The sequence below is a fragment of the Trichosurus vulpecula genome, chromosome 2 (genome assembly GCF_011100635.1).
Source record: "Trichosurus vulpecula isolate mTriVul1 chromosome 2, mTriVul1.pri, whole genome shotgun sequence".
Lineage (NCBI taxonomy): Eukaryota > Metazoa > Chordata > Mammalia > Diprotodontia > Phalangeridae > Trichosurus > Trichosurus vulpecula.
The window spans coordinates 88,639,776-88,658,125 of NC_050574.1; the positions used below are offsets into that span (position 1 = coordinate 88,639,776).

General features: G+C 43.9%; 1 protein-coding gene across 1 annotated transcript; it reads right to left on the reverse strand.

The window, feature by feature from the left end:
- Positions 1 to 1,010: 1,010 nt before the first annotated feature.
- Positions 1,011 to 18,017, reverse strand: ART1 (ADP-ribosyltransferase 1). The gene is made up of 6 exons (XM_036743065.1): positions 17,949 to 18,017; positions 14,454 to 14,588; positions 12,441 to 12,554; positions 11,373 to 12,144; positions 9,237 to 9,278; positions 1,011 to 5,455 (listed from the first exon to the last, which is right to left on the reverse strand). Exons 3-6 carry the CDS (start codon positions 12,519 to 12,521, stop codon positions 5,352 to 5,354), a joined length of 999 nt encoding a protein of 332 aa, XP_036598960.1. The 5' UTR covers positions 12,522 to 12,554; positions 14,454 to 14,588; positions 17,949 to 18,017; the 3' UTR covers positions 1,011 to 5,351.
- Between the last annotated feature and the right edge of the window lie 333 nt (positions 18,018 to 18,350).

An 18,350-nucleotide genomic window follows, 5' to 3' on the forward strand; every position in this document is an offset into this window, starting at 1 on the left:
GGTCCCATGACCTCATTATTGAAGTGGCCCCAAGAGAATAAGAGAAATCATTATTTCTCTCATATTAATAACCAATTATTAAATTAAGATTAAGATTTCCCCTTCCTATTTCCTCATTCAGAAACCAGCTTCTGTAAGTTATTCAGTCAGCCTCTGAAGGATATTGCTGATAGATAAGGTTGCTCAAATCCTTGAGATACCAGCTTTTCAATCTTGGGTAGGACCCCACCCAACTAGAAGATCTTACAAACAGAATCCAGTCTAGGCAAGGTCTTACCTTTAGGAAATAAGCCCCTGTCCTTAAGGTCTTCTGTTAGAATTTAGGGTGATCCAGCTTACGAAGGGGAAAACCAGCCAGTAGTCTGGGTAGAAATGAATTCTTTTCTCCAGATTACTGGAGGCTACTGAGTCTCATGATTGTGTCACATTCTCAGCAGGAGGAGCTGAAGATTGTTTGCCTACCTCTTCATTAATATGTCCACTCCCTCATCGATTGTTAACCAATCAGAGTTGATTTCCAGTCTTAGTACACTCCCTTTTTCAAAGATTTTTTAACCATTCAATGTTCTCCAGGGGGCATCTTTGGCTTTCCAGAGTGCCGTTGACCTCATTTTGTTAATTATTTGCTAACCACAATTAAAAAATTGATTATTGGTTACCCAGAAGTTATGTCTCTCAGACTTTTCATTCATCACAAGAGGAACATTTGTATACATTTGTATGAGGAGAAATGTACCAAGTTGGAAACAAAACAGCCTAGTATGGTAGAGTTATTTGGAGTTAGAAGACCTGAATTCAAACCCTGATTCTGCTCCTTACTAGTTGTTGAACCTTGAGAAAATCACTTTGCTTCTATGGAACTCATTTATCAAAGGAAGGGTTAAGACTTCTTCACTTTCAAAGCCTGGAAATCTATGATCTGCTCCAAAAGAATAGGTGGTTCTTGGTCATACCTATGCCTCTACTGTGTGTCTGGAGTATAAAGAGGTAAAGTCAATACCAAAGATAAATTTAATTCAGCAAATATTTATTAAGCATCTATTCCATGGAAGTCACTCTTCTAGGGAGGAAAGTACAAAGACAAAAAATAAGACAGTTCCTGCCCTCAAGAAGCCGTCTATTGAGGAGAAATAGTACATATACAAAAGAGTAAATAAAAAGGTAATTTGAGGAGGGAGAGATCACAAAAGACAGGAGAAGATAAAGGAAGTAGGTGGCACCCAAGAATGACCCTGAAGGAAAATAAGGACTCTGACGGGTAGAGAGTACATTCTGCTGTGGCAGATTGCTTGTATGAACATACAATAAGCAAGAGATGGAATGTCAAGTCCAGGTAATAGCTAGTAGTCCAGTTGGCTGAAACATGAAAGAAAGAAAAAAAATAACTAGGATAGAATTAGATTGTTGAGGGCTTTAAATATCAAGTTAAGAAATTTTCATTTTATCCTAGAGGCTGTAAGAAGCTGCTGTGTGAACAGTAGAGTTGCATGGTCAGGCCTATTCCTTAGGAATATTATAATGGCAGGTAAATGGAAGATGGAGTGGAGAGGAGAAAGACTGGAAGAAGGGTGAGCAATTACAAGGGTATTCCAGTGGTCTATGAGAGAGGAGATGAAAGCCTACCTAAATCAAGGTGATGGCTATATAAATAGACAGAAGGAAACAGAAGTGAGAGATGTGATGAAGTAGAATCAAGAACACTTGCAAACTGATGGTGAGGAGTGAGGGAAAGAGTCAAGGATTATTGTAGCAATATAAACCTGGGTGATTAGGAGGATGGTGTTATTAAGACAAAAAGGGAAAGTTGAATGAGGGCAGGGAAGATGATGAGTTCCATTTGGACATATTGAATTTGAGGTAGAGATAGCCTAGCTAGAAATATCCAGCCGGCAAAGTTATTATAGTATGCAGTACTGTAGTCTAAGCGAAAGATTAGGGCTGAGTATATCATTTTGGGAGTCACTGGTATACAGAACATTTGAACCCATAGGATCTAATGAAATCACCATGAGAGAAGGGAGGGAATTGCACCACAATTGCAGGGTAGGAAGTGGATGATGATTCAGAAAGAGACTAAGATGGAGAGATCAGCAGGTATGAGGAGAACAAGGGAAGAACAGTGGCAAGAAAACCTAGAGAAGGAGATTATTGAGGAGAAGGAGTTGGTCAACAGTATCAAAAGCTAAAGAAAGTTCAAGACCATAAAGATAGAAATCAGATTCCAAGAAAATAAGAAGCAAGTAAGGGATGAGCAAGTAGGGACAATGAATATTGATAACTTCTATTAGTACTCTTTTTAGGAGTGAGAGAGAGAGAGAGAGAGAGAGAGAGAAACGTAGCTTGAGAAGATGATAGAGTCAATTAAGATTTTAAGGATTAGGAGATACCTGGATGTGTTCGTAGACATCAAGAAAAGAACCAGTAGTTAGAGAAAGATGAGAAAAGAAAAAGAAAAGGAATGATCATTACCTGGAAGAGATGGGGAGGGATGGAACAAAAAGCACCAGTAAAAGAATTAGCTTTTACAAGGAGAAGGGATGCCCCTTTTTCAGTAACTGGAACAAAAAAGATGAGTGATAATATAGAACTTTGAGTGGGAAGTAATGGAGATGAGAATGCTCATGAAAGATGGCCTCAATTTTCTCTTTGTAATGAAATGTGAATAGTAGGCTTCCTGCTACATTCTGGCTAGAACATGGCATGGAATAGTGAATGTGCACCCTGGTCACTTCCAGAGAAACATGCGGCTCGACACTGAAGGGCTTGTCATTTTGGGACGACGAAGCAAAACTTGAGTTGTTCCTTGATCTTTACACCTCATGACAGCTGAAGGAGGGAAGGTGTGTCAAGATTCTGTTAGGGAGGATTGGCTTTAGGTCAGGAGTGACCCACTCACTTGACCTTAAAGGGACTATTTCTGTTCTCTCTCTCTCCCTCTCCCTCTCCCTCCCTCTTTTGTCCTCTCTCTCTCTCATTCTCTCTCTTCTTATCTATTGATCATATCAGGACCCATAGAGCCTCTTTCTGTGGGAGCTGAAAGAGGTTTCCCTTCCTTCACCTTTGAAACATGGTGACTGGTGGGAATACATGTAGGATGGTATAAGTTCTGTGTTGGTGCAGTTCTGTTTTGTTTATTTCTTGAGTATAGGTATCTTAGAGATAATCCCAGGATGGACATTTCCTGCCTTGGAGGCAGCCTTGTAAGTTCAAGAGGTTAGGAGCTCCTGGGTCCTCAGTCAAAGGTGGCTCAATCAAAGGAGGAATCAGAAGCAACCTCACCAATACTTCTTGAAGAGGACCAGCAGCAGGAAGATGGGTCCAATCCATTTGGTGTGCCAGAAGATATGTACTTGAAATTTGTTTGGACAGTACAAAGCTGAGGTGAAGGGGAAATGTTGATTCAACAATCCCACAAAATGCTTCATGTTTTGATGTTTTAAGCACTAACCTCAATGAGAGACTAACAGTAGTTATGAGTTATTTTTGCTGCTTGTTTAATCTTGTCAATGTGTGCCTATTTCTTGTATTAAGAATTTCTTTTGTGTGGAGGAAATAAATAGCAGTCCTGTACCTGATTTACATTGTATATTGAGGACCTTTCTAGTCTTCCCTTTTGGGTCTGACATGAGGAAAACCTAGGCTTTAAGTGATTCTTCCTGGGACTCTAGAGTGGGTCAAGAGACGATCTCTGACTCTGTTGGTCAGGCTCTTCCAGGACTGAATCCCACCTGAGTGCATGGATCCAGAGCTGAGAAGGGGCCCTTTGGTAGAAAGGGAAAGAAGAGGAATCCCAGCCCCATTAGGGCTGGGCGGGGGAGGTGGGGTGTTACTGTTACATCAGTAAAGGAGATAAGATTGCCTGCTATGAGTGAATGACGAAAGAGGTCACACTGCAAACTGAAAAAAAAGAGGAAAAGACTTAGAATGACTAATGTGTGAAGTGTGTTAAAGAAGAATAAAATAGGGAATAATAATAAGGAATAGGGAAGAATAAAAGGATTGCCATGCAGTAGTGGGAGCCCTGCTAAGATGAGAGGGCATAAATTTGTGATGGACCAAGTTGGCTTTCTTCCAACAGCTTTCAGCAACTTAGGAGCTGGATCACAGAAAAATTCAGTGGTAGCAGTAGTGGTGATCCAGAGTTCAGGATCAGAAGGACATGAGCAAACAGCAAAAAGTCAAGAGGGCAATAGGTTCAAGGGTGGAAGATAATGCATATCCACTGGATCTAGGAGCTCCCAAACTTCTCTGGGTTACATATAGGGTCAAGGCTGTGAAAGGACAAAAACCGAGCCCCAGTCGGGGAACGAATTGGAGGGAAAGATGCAAATGAAGATTCAGGTAAGGACAAGGAATAGGTTTAGAAGTAAGACAGAGAAAGAAGGATAGAATATTGTTTTCAGAGAGGGGTATTTCATACTTCAAGATCATAGAAGTAGAATCATTCTGGGGTGATGCTGGAAGCTAAGGTATGAGATTGCCTCCTGTGTGTGGATGAAGTGGATTGAAGATGTAGGTGATGGGAGTCAGGAAGTTTGAAGAATTTGGAGGCCCCAGATATGAAGGCAGGGTAGGAATGAAGAGGAAAATTTGAAGGCAGATATTCCAGTCCTTGAGGGAGTAATGAGAGAGTATTAACGAGTAATAAGGATCTCAACAAAGTGGTATCGATCAATGGGATGAGCCTCAAAGGAGGAGCTGTTCCTGAATGACAACAGAGAGAAATCTAGAAGTGACAGTGAGGACCAAGGACATAAGTCCCCCAGTGACATAAGAGAAGGAACAATTAGCAATGGGAGGGGGAAGAGTGGAGTAAGGAGGTTATCGGGGATATAGTGTCTTCCAAATAGAGCCAAGTTTCCCTTAGCTATAGCAGATAGAGTATGAGGAGAAAGATTTAGGATAAAGAAGAGTTTGTTAATGATACAGTGAGGGGAGCAGGGGAGCCTGGGAAGGGGGGAGGGGTGGGGCACTGCTGTGTACAGGAATGAGATCATGAACAGAGAAGCAAAGCAAGGGGTTTTCACTTCAGCATCAGAGGGAGTAGGGGAGCAGCAGATAGGAGTTTGCTAGGACAGGGGAAGTACCAGCTGATTGTGGTCTCCAACCTTCTGGGTCCCGTGATGAGTCAGCATTGGGGCCAAATATAGGAGTGTTGACTGGCTCAATCCAGCCTCCCAAAGTTTTGACCTTTTATGGCTACTTCTGTCTTCAACACTGCTCTGCACTGAGGTGCCAAGATACTGGGCCAGGTACAGCTTTCAGGTCTGTCTTGACTCACACACATCTGTCATATATGCGTTGAGCTCAGGTACCCTGAGCTGAAGAGAATCAGTGAGGCCAGGCGGCAGTCAGTGGAGACTTGGGGGGTCGAGAAATATCAGCATCATGAGGAGCCAGAGCAGAAGCAGGAGCTGCTGGGATGGGGAGAAGGGCTCCATCCTCATTCCTGGTGCTGCCAAGAGAAAGAAGGACCAGAGACACAGGGAAGAAAGAAGACAGAGAGGGAAGATGAGAGAAGATACAGAAACACAAAGAGAAAGACAGAGAAAGAAGCACAAAGAGAAAAGGAGGCAGGCAGGGACAGAAAGAGAGCCCATTACATAGAGGCATAGAGAAGAAGAGGAACATAAGGGAAGACAGAGTAATGCAGAAGAAGATACAAAAAGAGGGAGAGACAGAGAAGAAAACAGAGATCAGGGCAGAGAGTGAAACAGAAGAAAGAAAAAGAGAGACATGGAGAGAATGAGAGATCAAGTGAGACAGAGGCAGGAATGGGACATACAGAGTTAGGTGGAAAGAAAGACAGGGATAAAAACATACCAACAAAAAGAGAGACAGAAAGAGAAACAGAGAGAAAAGATGGAGCAAGACATAAAGAGGGAGAGATTGACAAAATGAGACAGAGGCAGAGATGGAGGGAGGGAGTGAAGGAGGGAGACAGAAAAAAGAGAGAGAGAGAGAGAGAGAGAGAGAGAGAGAGAGAGAGAGATGGAGAGAGACAGAGATAAAGAAGAAAAATGAGATGGAGAGGAAGACTCATAGCAAAGATAGTTTGAGAGAGGGAAAGAGACAGATGCAGAGACAGAGATAGATTAAGAAAAAAAAATGAGAAGGTGGAAACAGAGAAACTAACACTCCCAGCCTCCCTCCAAAGCCAAGGCATTTAAAATCCCCAGTAACAGACCCCTGCCTTCACAGGGGTCTGTCATCCTTCAGCTGAGGAGTGGGAGATGCGTGTGCAGGCCAAGTGGTCCAAGGGCCTAAGGAGGAAACCAGAGATAGAGTGCTGTATCTAGAAGGACCCCACAACATCCAGGGACTACCAGCTCCTTCTTTCACCCCTGATTCTAGTCTGGGATCTACTACTAGTTGATTCAATATATCACCTCAGGCAATTCTGGCTCCACCTCACCCAGCCTCACCTTCATAATCTGTCCTGAGCTGCCTGCCTTTTCCTTCCCCTCAGCCTCCCCCGCCTACAAGAACACCTTCGATGAAGGAAGGAGGAGGTGCTCAGCAATCTGGACCCATACTGGTCTTTCCCCAGCTTGTCTGCCACAATATCCAAAGATCCACCTTTCGTTTATGCTTGCTTTGGGCTAAGGCATTAAAAAAGAGGGAGTCAGCAAAGGAAAGTGTCATGGCCTGGTGCACCCCAAGACCGGAGCACAGATCTGGACTCCAGCACTGGTTCACTGGGCAGGTCGCTACTTATTCCAGGCCTCCTTCTCTATAGAAAAGAGATGTGTAATAATATTTTCCCTGCATATCGCAAGGATATGCACATCAAAGGAGATCCAGAGGCAGAAGACTTTTACAAACTAGAAAGAGCTAGAGATGCCTGAGGTGGGATCAGATTGCAAACCCCTTTAGTAGAAAATCTCAGAACTCTTATTTCTAAGGCCTCTTAAGGTTTATATAAATATACAATAGGTTTATTTTCATTAGATCACCTATGAGGTAGATAATACAATTATTATGTCATCCTCAGGAAGGTTGGGTGAAATTTGTACCCAGAGTCAGAACTTGAATTCACAGCTTTTCAGTGCTCTTTCTATTATCTATGTATGCATTTTAACCTAACTTTTCCCCTCTCCTACCCGCTGCCCTACCTCCCCTCCCCACCAGCTCCACCAGACAAGGACTAAGACATCTAAAATTTCTGTCTACCGAGGCATTAAACATATGCGTTTGTACACAGTAGATGCTTAATGAATGTTTGATGAATTAAGCAAAGTTGAATTACATCTCTATGCCTTACTTCCTACCTTGGATAGTCACTTAACTTATCCATGCCTCAGTTTCCTTATCTGTAAAATGAAGGGGTTGGCCTAGATGGCCTCTAAGGTTCTTCCCAGATCCTAATCTATGATCCTATGATCTTCATTTGATTAAGCATCATTTATTAAATACCTACTATTGACTGGGCCATGGGCTCGGGTCCATAGAAGAGGTTGATGAAGGAAATCAAGGCCCAGCCTGGGGAGTTCAGAGTCTTAGCAAGGGGCTGAGACAGGGACATCCTTGTCTGCAGTGCCAGGTAGGGTATGTTCTAGCCCATGGAAGGGGCCCTGTAAAAGTGCTACGAACTGAGGGATTAAAGAGGACCTGGGGGAGTGGTAAGCAAAGAAGACTTCCTGGGGGTGTCCCTTGAAGGATGGATAAGGTTTCAGTAGTTATTAGTGATAGGTAAGTACCTTCCTAGAGGAGGAAAAGGCTCATGTGAATGGTCAGGATGTATTGAGGGAGGTTGGTGAATCCTCAGTTTTGCTGGGGATGGGAGGGGAGTCTAGGAGAGTAGGGAAAGAAGCTGGAGCTGATGTAAGAGGCTGACTCCAGACTTTAGGTTGGGGACACTTTTTTGGGGGGCCAGGAGGAATAGTGATAGGTTCCTCAGTGGGGAAGGAAATGTTCAGATCTGGGCTGTCAGATGTCTATCCTGGACCTACCAATATATAAGATGGAAGGAGCAGAGCCCATTGAAAACATGGAAGCTGATGAGGACACTGATGCAGCCAGAGAGGGGAAGGGGCCTGGAATCCTTGGCAGCCAGTGCCTTGCCCCCTCTGAGCGTATCTTGCTTCTGTTTTGGGTGTGTTCTGTATGTGTGCCTGTGACTTCCCCTGTTAGAACGTAAGCTCCCTGAGGGCAAAGATTGTTTAGATTCTATCTTTATGACCCCCACACCCAGCATAGTCCCTGGCATATGCAAGGTGCTTAATAAATACTTGTGCATCGATTGATCAAGTGGAATGGCGGGTGAACAGTTATAAGAGACTTTGAGGAGGAAGAAGGAACAGGATGTCAGGATTGACTGGGCATAGGAGGACACTTGCCAAAGAGGCAGCTAGGTGGCACAGTGGATAGAGCACTGGGCCTGGAGTCAGGAAGACCTGAGTTCATCTGGTCTCAGATCTGCACTTTCTAGTTATGTCACCTTGGGCAAGTCATTTAACCTCTGTCTGCCTCAGTTTCCTCAATTGTAAAATAGGGATAATAACAAGTATTTACCTCACAGAGTTGTTGTGGGGATCAAATGAGATCATGTTCACAAGGCATTTGGCATAGTGCCTGGCACATAGTAGGTGCTTAATAAATATTTGTTTTCTTCTTTCTTTCTTTCTAAAGACAATGTCTTTCCTATCCAGAGAACATGATTCTGAGGGGCTGGGAAGTAAGTAGGGAAAAAGGAAGAGTTAATTGCCATAGGTACATGGGGAAAAAAATAGAATGTCAGAGGTGAAAGGCCCCTTAGAATGTAGAACCTTAGAGCTGTAAGGACCCCAGAAGGTAGAATGTTATAGCTGGAAGGGATCTTTGAGAGCTGAGCCCATTTTACAGATGGAGAAACTCCATCTGTGACCCAGAGAAGGAAGGTCTCAAGGTCACTCAGCAAGTTAGTGGCATAATGAAGACTCATACCTGGGTCTCTTAAATCCCAGGCCAGGGCTCTTTCCAACACAGCACTCTCCTCCTCACCCGAGAATTTCCCTAGATTTGTTTATTCTAGGGTAGGCATTTAGTAGATTCCATTTCATTCATCCCCAGTATAAAGAAACTGAGACTTAAAAGGACCTATCCAAGCTCACATAGCGACCAAGAGATAGTAACTTGGCTAGAAAAATAGAACTCTTGGTCGTCTCTTTAGCTGCCCGCTGCCTGACCCTAACCCCAGGTTCCCAGGAAATAATCATTTTTCCCCTATAACGACCTAAAGCCCTGGCTTGTCTTACCTGAATTATTTTGTTTGCAGCGTCCTGAAGCACACTGCTTGTCTGGAAAAGAATAAAACGGTGAAAATGGACAGAATCCTGGACTCTCTGAGTGGAAAGAAATCTCAGAAACTTCCTGGAGTGGATCTCTCACAGTCCTCGTGATTGGTGGTCTTCCTGTCTCCCTTTGCAGACTTATAGTAAAGGGAAGGAAGCTCGTATATCCTGAGGCAGCCCACACCACCCCCAGAAAGCTTTAATTGTTGGGAAGCATTTATTTTAACTGATCCTAAACCTGTCCCTCATCAATTTCCACCCTTTTGCTCCTAGTTCTACTCTCTAGGGCCAAGCAGGACAGCTACAAGATAGGCGGCTACTGGATAGACTGCTGGGCCTGAAATTCAGAAGACCTGAGTTCAAACACAGCCTCAGACACTTATTAGCTATATAACCCTGGGCAAGTCACTTACTTAACTGCTGTCTGCCTCAGTTTCCCCAACTGCAAAGTAGGGATAATAGCAGCTCCTTCCCATGGTTGTTGTAAGGCTAAAATGAGATCATATTTATAACGTGCTTTGCAAACTTTAAATTGATAATATAAATGTGCTTGAAAAGTGCTTTGTGCTATATAATGCTACTGCTCTTATTATCTGACCCTTCCTCCGAATCACAGACCTTCAAATCCTTAAAGAAAGCTACCATGCTTAGCCCAGGACTGTTCTTCTCCTCATTTCCTCTAAATGTCCTCACATGACGTCATCCCCAGTTTCCTCACAATGCTGGTGGTTCTGTACTAAATGCTCCTATGAAGGTGTCAATGACGTCACTGGGGGTAGGGGAGTGCACAGAATGCACAGAGCACTGGACCTGGAGTCAGGGAGATCCAAGTTCAAACCCAACCTCAGACACCAAATAGCCGTGTGACCTTGGACGAGTTACTTAATCTCTGTCTGCCTCAGTTCCCTCAACTGTAAAATGGGGATATTAATAGTACCCACCTCCAGGGATTGTGGTTAAGATCAAATGAGATATTTGTAAAGTGCTCAGCAGGGTGCCTGGAATAGAGCAGGTACTTAACAGAATTCCTTCCTTCCTTCCTTCCTTCCTTCCTTCCTTCCTTCCTTCCTTCCTTCCTTTCTTCTTTCCTTTCTTCCTTCCTTCCTGTAGGGTCCTGGGCAAGTCACTTAACATCTCTCAACCTCAGTTCCCTCATCTATAAAATGGAGTTGATAACGGCACCAACCTCCCAGGGTTGTTGAGGATAAAATGAGTTTCCTCATAATGTGCTTTGCTAACCTCCAAGTGCTATGTGAGAGCTAGCCATTGTTATCATGTCTTTCTGAAAATGTGGTGGCCAGAACTGTCCTCTAGCTGTGATCTGGCTGGGGCTGAAGACAGTGTGGCTTTCACTTCCTGAATTTTTGGACGGCAGTGCCTCTCTTTGCTCAATCTAAGATTGCATTAGCTTCTTTAGGTAACACACCACACTGATGATTCATGTTGTTGTTGTTCAGTGGTGTCTGACTCTTTGTGACCCCATGGATCCTACCGTCCATGTGGTTTTGTTGGCAAGGACACGGGAGAGGTTTGTCATTTCCTTCTCCAGTGGATTAAGGCAAACAGAGGTTAAGTGATTGACCAAGATCTCATAGGTAATAGGTGTCTGAGGCTGGATTTGAACTTAGGTCTTCCTGACTCAAGGCCCAGCACTCTCTCCACTGAACTACCCAGCTGCCTCCTTGTTAACACATAGTGATTGTAGGATTTACAAGAACTTTTTCACAGGAATTCCTGTCCCACCATTACCACTGAGTGGTTGTTTTTTGGTTGTTTTTTTTTTTAACCCAAGTGCAGGAGTTTCACTAGAGGAGATTCCTGGGTCTTATGGGTACCCTGGGGGGTGCCAAGACAAGGCCCTGACAAGTAGATTTCCAGGGGATGGGGGTAGGGCATCAAGAGACCTGAGCTTTTGGGCAGAAGCCCAGACTGGTATATGCAAGGTGATCCAGAGTGGAGAAAGTTATCAAGGTACATTATGTATACCTGGTTTGGTCAAGGCAAGGGCCATGCCTCCCCTTCAAGACAAGGGCTCCCTAAGGCAGGGGTCATGTTTCTTCTCTCAGCCTTGGGGCTCCTGGAGAGTGAGGGTTATATTACCTTTGATATACTCGCAGTTAAAGGTGCTGAACTTGTCCTGGGCTTTGAGGTAGATACGAACTGGGCCTCGAGTCGGTACCGAGGCATTGACCACACGGAAAGTCTCATAGGGAGGAATCAGCACCTCCTCCTCCCCGGGGAAGAAGGAATAGCCCTTAATAACTACCCCCTGGCAAGTCCAGATGCCAAAGAAGGTGTCCTCTCCAAACTGGTGGGCAGCAGCACCCATAAGGGAAGCTGAGGCAAAGGCTCCTAGACGAACGGTGGCCCCTGGTCCCACAGGCCGGAAGCGTACCCCGTGTATTCCCCGGTAGACCTGATGGCACCTGGGCTGCTGCCCTGAGCCCAGCAGTCTCAGAGCCTCTGTGAGCAGGAAGTGAAGTGTCTTAAAAGGAAAGTATCGGAGGTAATAGGCCCGGGATCTGCCAGCCTCTCTCACCGCTGCGTTGAACTCTCGGTGCAGGGGGCTATTGGCTGTGTAGGCCAGGAGGGCCACGGCATGTTCATCCCTGAAGCCTGGCGGTGGCAGTCTTCTAGAGGTAGGGGTCCCCTTTAGCTCCCAGTCCCGGCGCTCTTGCCAACGGGCAGCTGCTGATTTCCAGGCCTCAGCATAGACGGGGCTTGCATTGAACTCAGTTTGGTTGAGGTCAGGGAGGGCCGCTTCCATGGCTGCTACACAGCCTGCATACTGGTCATCAAAGGAGGCTGGTGCCATGTCCAGCGGGGACTCTCGTGAGAAGAGGTCATGGCCAGAGACCTGGTGACTCCAGGCCTACAAAGGAGGAAGTGTCACGATGTTTCAGCCCCAGTCCGGTCTTCACCTCCATGGCCCCAGAGCCATAACCTGTCTCCAGGACAGCTAAGGACAAAAGGCACAGCTCAAAGGGATTAGGGGCTGAGAGCATCTGACCAGAAGCTCTTGAGGACAGGGGCCTTGTCTTCTTTTCAGACCAAGGACTCTCTGAGGGCAGAGACCATGTCCCTCCCCTCAGAATGGGGCCCACCTGAGGACAAGGGTCGGCTTTTCTCCTTCCTCTATCTCAGCTGGGGACAGAGGCATGCATGTACCTTTGGGGTTTCCATGAGAAGAAAGGCTGCCAGTAACAGGGATGCAACCGTGTGGGCCTGCATTGTCCGTCTGTCTGCCATCCCCCTGAGAGCCAAGGTCAGAGCCAGGAGGATCTGGAGGGAAAGAAGAGGAGGCAAGAAGAAGCTGGACCTGAAGGTTCTTATTTTCCCTCCTCATAGAATCATAGATTTAGAGCTAGAAAGGAACCTCTATGGCATCTAGTCCCACCTTCTTTATTTTACAGATGACGAAGCTGAGACCCAATGAGTCTAAATGATTTGACCAAGATCTTGCAGGTGGTAAATGAAACAGCCAGGATTCTAAACCAGCTCCTCTGACCTCCCAGCCCTCGGCTTGTCCATTGTACCTGACTGTCCTTCCAGCTACGTGACCCACCCTCCCTCAATTCAACCAACACTGACAGCCTCCAATCCAGGAAGATCCAGGTTCAAATCCCGCATCTGACACAAACAATTCCTGGTGCTCGAGGCAGCCTCTTAGATGATAAATTGCAGGGAATAAGCCAAGCTGAACTGGTGAAAGGAATTTCCCGGTATAGGAGTTCCCTTGTCAAGGAAATCACAATGTCCCTATCTCTACTATCCTCAGAGTCCTTGAGCTCAATGTTGGAGATGCAGAGATAGAAAAAAACCAAAACAAAAATCGGTCCCAAAAACCAGTCCCTGATCTGAAGAAGCTTGTAGTCTGATGAGGGCTGGGTTATAGAATGAGAAGGGGGAGACAAAGTACTCTGAAAAAATGTAAAGAAGGAGGGGGTCAGGTCCACCTTAGGAGGGCTTGTGGCACTTGAGCTGGGTCTTGAAGGCAGAGAGGATCAGGAGGAAGAAATAAAGGAGGGCAGATTTGGAAAGGTGAGATTAGACAACAGCTAATGGTCTACTTTGCCTGGAATGGAGAATAAGTGAAGGAAGGAAATGGGAAATAAAGAATATAAAAGTGAATTGGAACCAGAGTATAGAGATCTTTGAATAGCAAGCTGGGGAACTTGCATTTTATCCCATAGACATGGGGAGCCAAGGAAGATTTCTGAGGGAGGGAATGACATGGTTACTCTACAGCTGGACCAGGACCATTTAGAGGGCATGAAGTTAGGTTGCATGGTGCATAGAGTGATGGACTTGGACTCAGGAATACCTAAGTGAAAATCCTGCTTCAGACACTTATTAGCTGTGTGACCCCGGGTAGTCACACACTGAGTTGCTGTGAGGATTGAATCAGAAAATATATTGTACATACACACACACATATCACACAACAGATTTTATATATAATATAAATATATATAATTTTGCAAACCTTAAAGTACTATATAAATGCTAGCTATTATTATCATCCTTCCTGGATTTAGCAGTAGTCAGGTGCTTAAGTAATGCCTTGTTGACTTGACTGTGCTGTGCTAAGGAGTGGAGACCCAGTCTAGATCAGCTCATTTTTCAATCTTGTTCAACTATTCGTTGACCATTTGGGGTTTTCTTGGCAAAGATACTACGGTGGTTTGCCATTGCCCTTTCCAGCTCATTTTACAGATAAGGGAACTGAGGCAAACAGCGACTTGTGCAGGGTCACCCAGCTAGTAAGTATCTGAGGCTAGATTGGAACTCAGGTCTTCCTGATCCCAGGCTTGGTGCTCTATCCACTGCCCCACCTAGCTACCCTAGAGGATCAGCTGCATTAGACTAAATACATACATGAGGAAATCCATGCTGGAGGTGATGGTTTTGAAAGCATCATTGGATAAAAGATTTCAGGGAGTAAAAGATGCTAAAAGAATGGGAAAAAATCATGGAGGCAACTAATACCCCTACCCCCCCAAAGGTGATTGAGAAAACATTCGTAGTAACTGTTAATCCATGCACCTACCATCTCATCTTTATAAAGTCCTTACAAGAATGATTTATCAGAGGCATCCCTGATAAAAAATATGAGATGGGAACAGAAGACTTTCACAGATGCTTTTCTCTAGTAGAATTTGTCTTTAGTCAAACACTCACCTGGGGCAGCGAGGTGGCACAAGGAGTGCTGGGCCTGTGGTCAGGAAGACCTGATTTTAAATCCAATCTCCGACACTTATGAGCTGAGTGACCTTCGGCAGCTCACTTCAATTCTGCCTGCCTCAGTTTCCTCATCTGTAAAATAGGGATGATAATAACACCTACCTCACAAGGATCAAATGAGATCATAGTAAAATACTCTTAGCATAGTACCTTGGCACATAATAGATGCTGTACAAAGGCGGGCTATCATCATTCTCATTGTCATCATCAAACAATTGACTGAAAGGTGAGTAAAATAAGGCCCTGCTATATTTTCTGTGTGTTGATTGTAAAAAAGAAAACCAAAAAAAAATCCTCAATGTATAAGACAAAACTCACCCTTAAATGTTTTCCAATAAGGAATCTTCCATACATATCTTAACATTTTATATTATAATTATATTATTAATTATAATAATTAATGTTATAGATTGATATTAGTGAATTTATTATATGATATATTAACATCTCAATATATTTTATTTATTATATTAGATAATATACTAACATCTTAACATATTATATTTACAGAACACCTTAAAGTTTGCAAAGCACTTTGTGTATGTTATCGCACTTTACCCTCACAACACTCCTTTAACATAAATACTGTTATTACCCTCATTTTACAGGTGAGGAAACTGAGTCTGAGAGAGTTTAAGTGACTTGCCCAGAGTCACACATGAGTCTGAGAGAGTTTAAGTAACTTGCCCAGAGTCACACAATCTGAGGCAGTTAAGGCAGGATTTGAACTCAGATCTTTTTGACTCCAGGTCTATCCACTGGGCCATCTAGCTTCCCCAGGTCACCAAACAGATAATGGAAAGAGGTGTATGGTGGGCAAAACTGAGCTGCAGCATATTTCCAAAGATGACCTATGCTCAAGGAGCTACATAAGTGGTGTCACTGAGGAAATGTGGGATCAGAAAAGGTCAGTCATGTGGCAAGAATAAGGGATAACAGATGGAAGGCTCAATATCTGTAAAATGAACAAAAAAGGGCCTATAAAGGAAATCCTCTAACACATTAAGTACTTCTTCTGCAGAGAATCTAAGATGAGAATGTACAAATGGGTTGCAACCTGAACCAATGGAGAAATACTCATATACTCATATTGAAGAGATCATAGGTCTGATCCATTGAAATAAGAAAATACAATATCATATAAATTATTTCTTCTGTTCCTTACAACCCAGCAATAAAAGAAAAAATGATAAATCACTAATAATCTCTTAAGGTTTTAAAAAGTTCTCTCCTTGCACCTGTGAAATAGAGAAAACAAGAGGTAATCTCTCCCACTTTACAGATGAGGAAACTGAGGCTTAGAGAACAGAAGTGACTTGCCCAAGGTCATCTGCCTGGTACATTTCAGAGCTGGGATTCAAACTAAGGGCTTTTGATTTCAGACACTGGGTTCTTTTTCAGCTACAGATCAGGTGGAACCCAGATATAGGGCACTCCATCTTTGACTCCATGCCTTTTCAATGGCTATTCCCTATTCCTGGAACATTCTTGCTTCTCATTTCTGGCTCCTACCTTCAAGTCCCAGTTAAAATCCTACCTTCTACGGGAAGCCCCTTAATGCTTGTGCCTTCCCTCTGTTGACTATCTCCCATGCATCCTGTATATAGCTTATTTGTACACAGTTGTTTGTATGTTGTCTCCTCCATTAGATTATAAACTCCTGGAGTTCAGAGACTGTCTTTTACCTCTTTTGGTATCCCTGGTGCTTAGCACGATGCCTGGTACATAGCAAGGGCTTAATAAATGCATATTAATTGATTATTGTCTCCCTCATTAGACTGTGATTTTCTTGAAAGCAGGGATTATCTTTTGCCTTTCTTTGTATCTCCTGGGACTAGCATAGTACCCGACACATAGAAGGTACTTTATAAATATTTATTGAATATTGACACCAAAATAGGGAATGGTAAGCTGCATGAGTGAAGAAAAAGTTTCAGATCATGGTCCAGGATGACTTCTTTTTCTCCCCATCCAAGCAAAATATTAGAAAAGAGACTGTATAGAGTTTTCCTCTGAAACATCAATGAATCTGACTCTAAATTTGCATTATCTCATACTTGGATGGGCTCTAGAGGATATCTAGTTAAATCCATATTTGAACAGGAATCCTTTCCTTTCCAACAAGTGGCCACCCAGCCTATGTTTAAAGTCTCCCAATCATGGGGATTCCACTGCCTTCCAAACTGCCCCATTGCACATTTCAGAAAAAGCTGGAAAGATTTATACAAACTGATGCGAAGTAAAATGAGCAGAACCAGGAAACATTGTATACAATATCAGCAACATTGTGTGATGATCAACTATGAATGAATCAGCTTTCCTCAGCAACACAATCTTCCAAGACAAATACAAAGGACTCATGAAGGTAAATGCTATCTATATCCAGATAAAGAACTGATGGACTCTGAATGCAGATCAAAGCATATTTTTTCACTTACTTTATTTTTTTATGTTTTTTCCCCTTTTGATCTGTTTCTTCGTCCACAACTGTGATGAATATGGAAATATGTTTAACATGACAGCATATGTATAACTATATCAAACTGCTTACCATTTTCAGAAGAAGGGAGAGGAAGGAGGGAGGGAAGGAGAAAAATTTGGAACTCAAAATCTTGTAAAAATGAATGTTAAAAATTTTCTTGACATGTAATTGTGGGAAAAAAATACTATTTAAAGCAAAAAATCAAAGCAAAATGGCCCATTGCACTTTTGGATAGCTCCATTTGTTAGCAAGCAAATTTAAGCATGATGCTTCTGAGTAGGTTATGGAAGGAAAGGGAGGGGGAAAAGGGCTTATTGCCTGACATCATATTTCTTAGTGAACATAGCTCCAAAAGTAGGAGGCCCCTAGACCAGACCTAGCCCCAGCCCTGTCCCGCCCTCCTCCCTGGTCTGGAATTCATACCCTAGGGGAGATAAAAAAGGTTTGATTAACTTAGGTCCATCCTCCCTCCTCTCATAACTGTGCTGGAATACAGACCTGGGAAGTGTCCCCTCTGTAACTTGACTTTCCAACCTCATTCCTCTCCTTATCCCACCTTCCTATTTTTCTGATGTGTTAGAAAGAACTCTAGGCCAGGAGTCTAGAGATATGGGTTTTAGTCTTTGCTCCATCACTAAATTACTGGTGACCCTTACCAAGCCCCTTCCCCTTCCTTGGTCTCAGATTCCTCCTCTGAAAAACGAGAGGTTTGGTATCTCTTAGGTCTTGGAGATCTCTGATTCTCCTTTCTCTGTCTCTGTTTATCTCTCTGCATCTTTGTCTCTCTGTCTCCGTCTCTCTGTCTCTGTCTCTGTCTGGCTCTGGCTTTCTCTTTCTCTGTCTCTCTCTCTCATATCCCCCCACCCCTGTCAGCCCTGAAGAACCCCTCCCTAGTAACTCTTCTAGCCTTCACCATCCTCCCCCCTAATACAGAAATTTGTACCCCTTACCTGGGCCTCCTCATGGGTGGGAGGACAGGGGAGGGGAAGGCAGCTACTGGGCTCCAGGGCTCCAGGCCCAGGGGGAGGAGGAGTTTCCTTTATATAAGAACCCCTCTTCCCTCTCTTCTCCTCCCCTTTCTCCCCTTCCCTACAAATGCTTGGAAACTCAATCTCCCCCCTCCTCTGCCTTCTATTTCTGGATGGGCTCCTTCCTGCCCAGGTCCCAATTTGGCCCTGAGTCTGCCCCTCCCTGGCATGTTTTCCTGGTTGCAGAATGGAGAGTTGGGTATACAAGTGGCTGAGATAAAAATAAATCAGATAGGAGACTGAAAAAAATCAGGCAAAGGACTGAATAGATTAATCAGAGGTCTAAAAAGAAGTCAGGTAGAGGGTTGGGAAGAAATCTAGAAG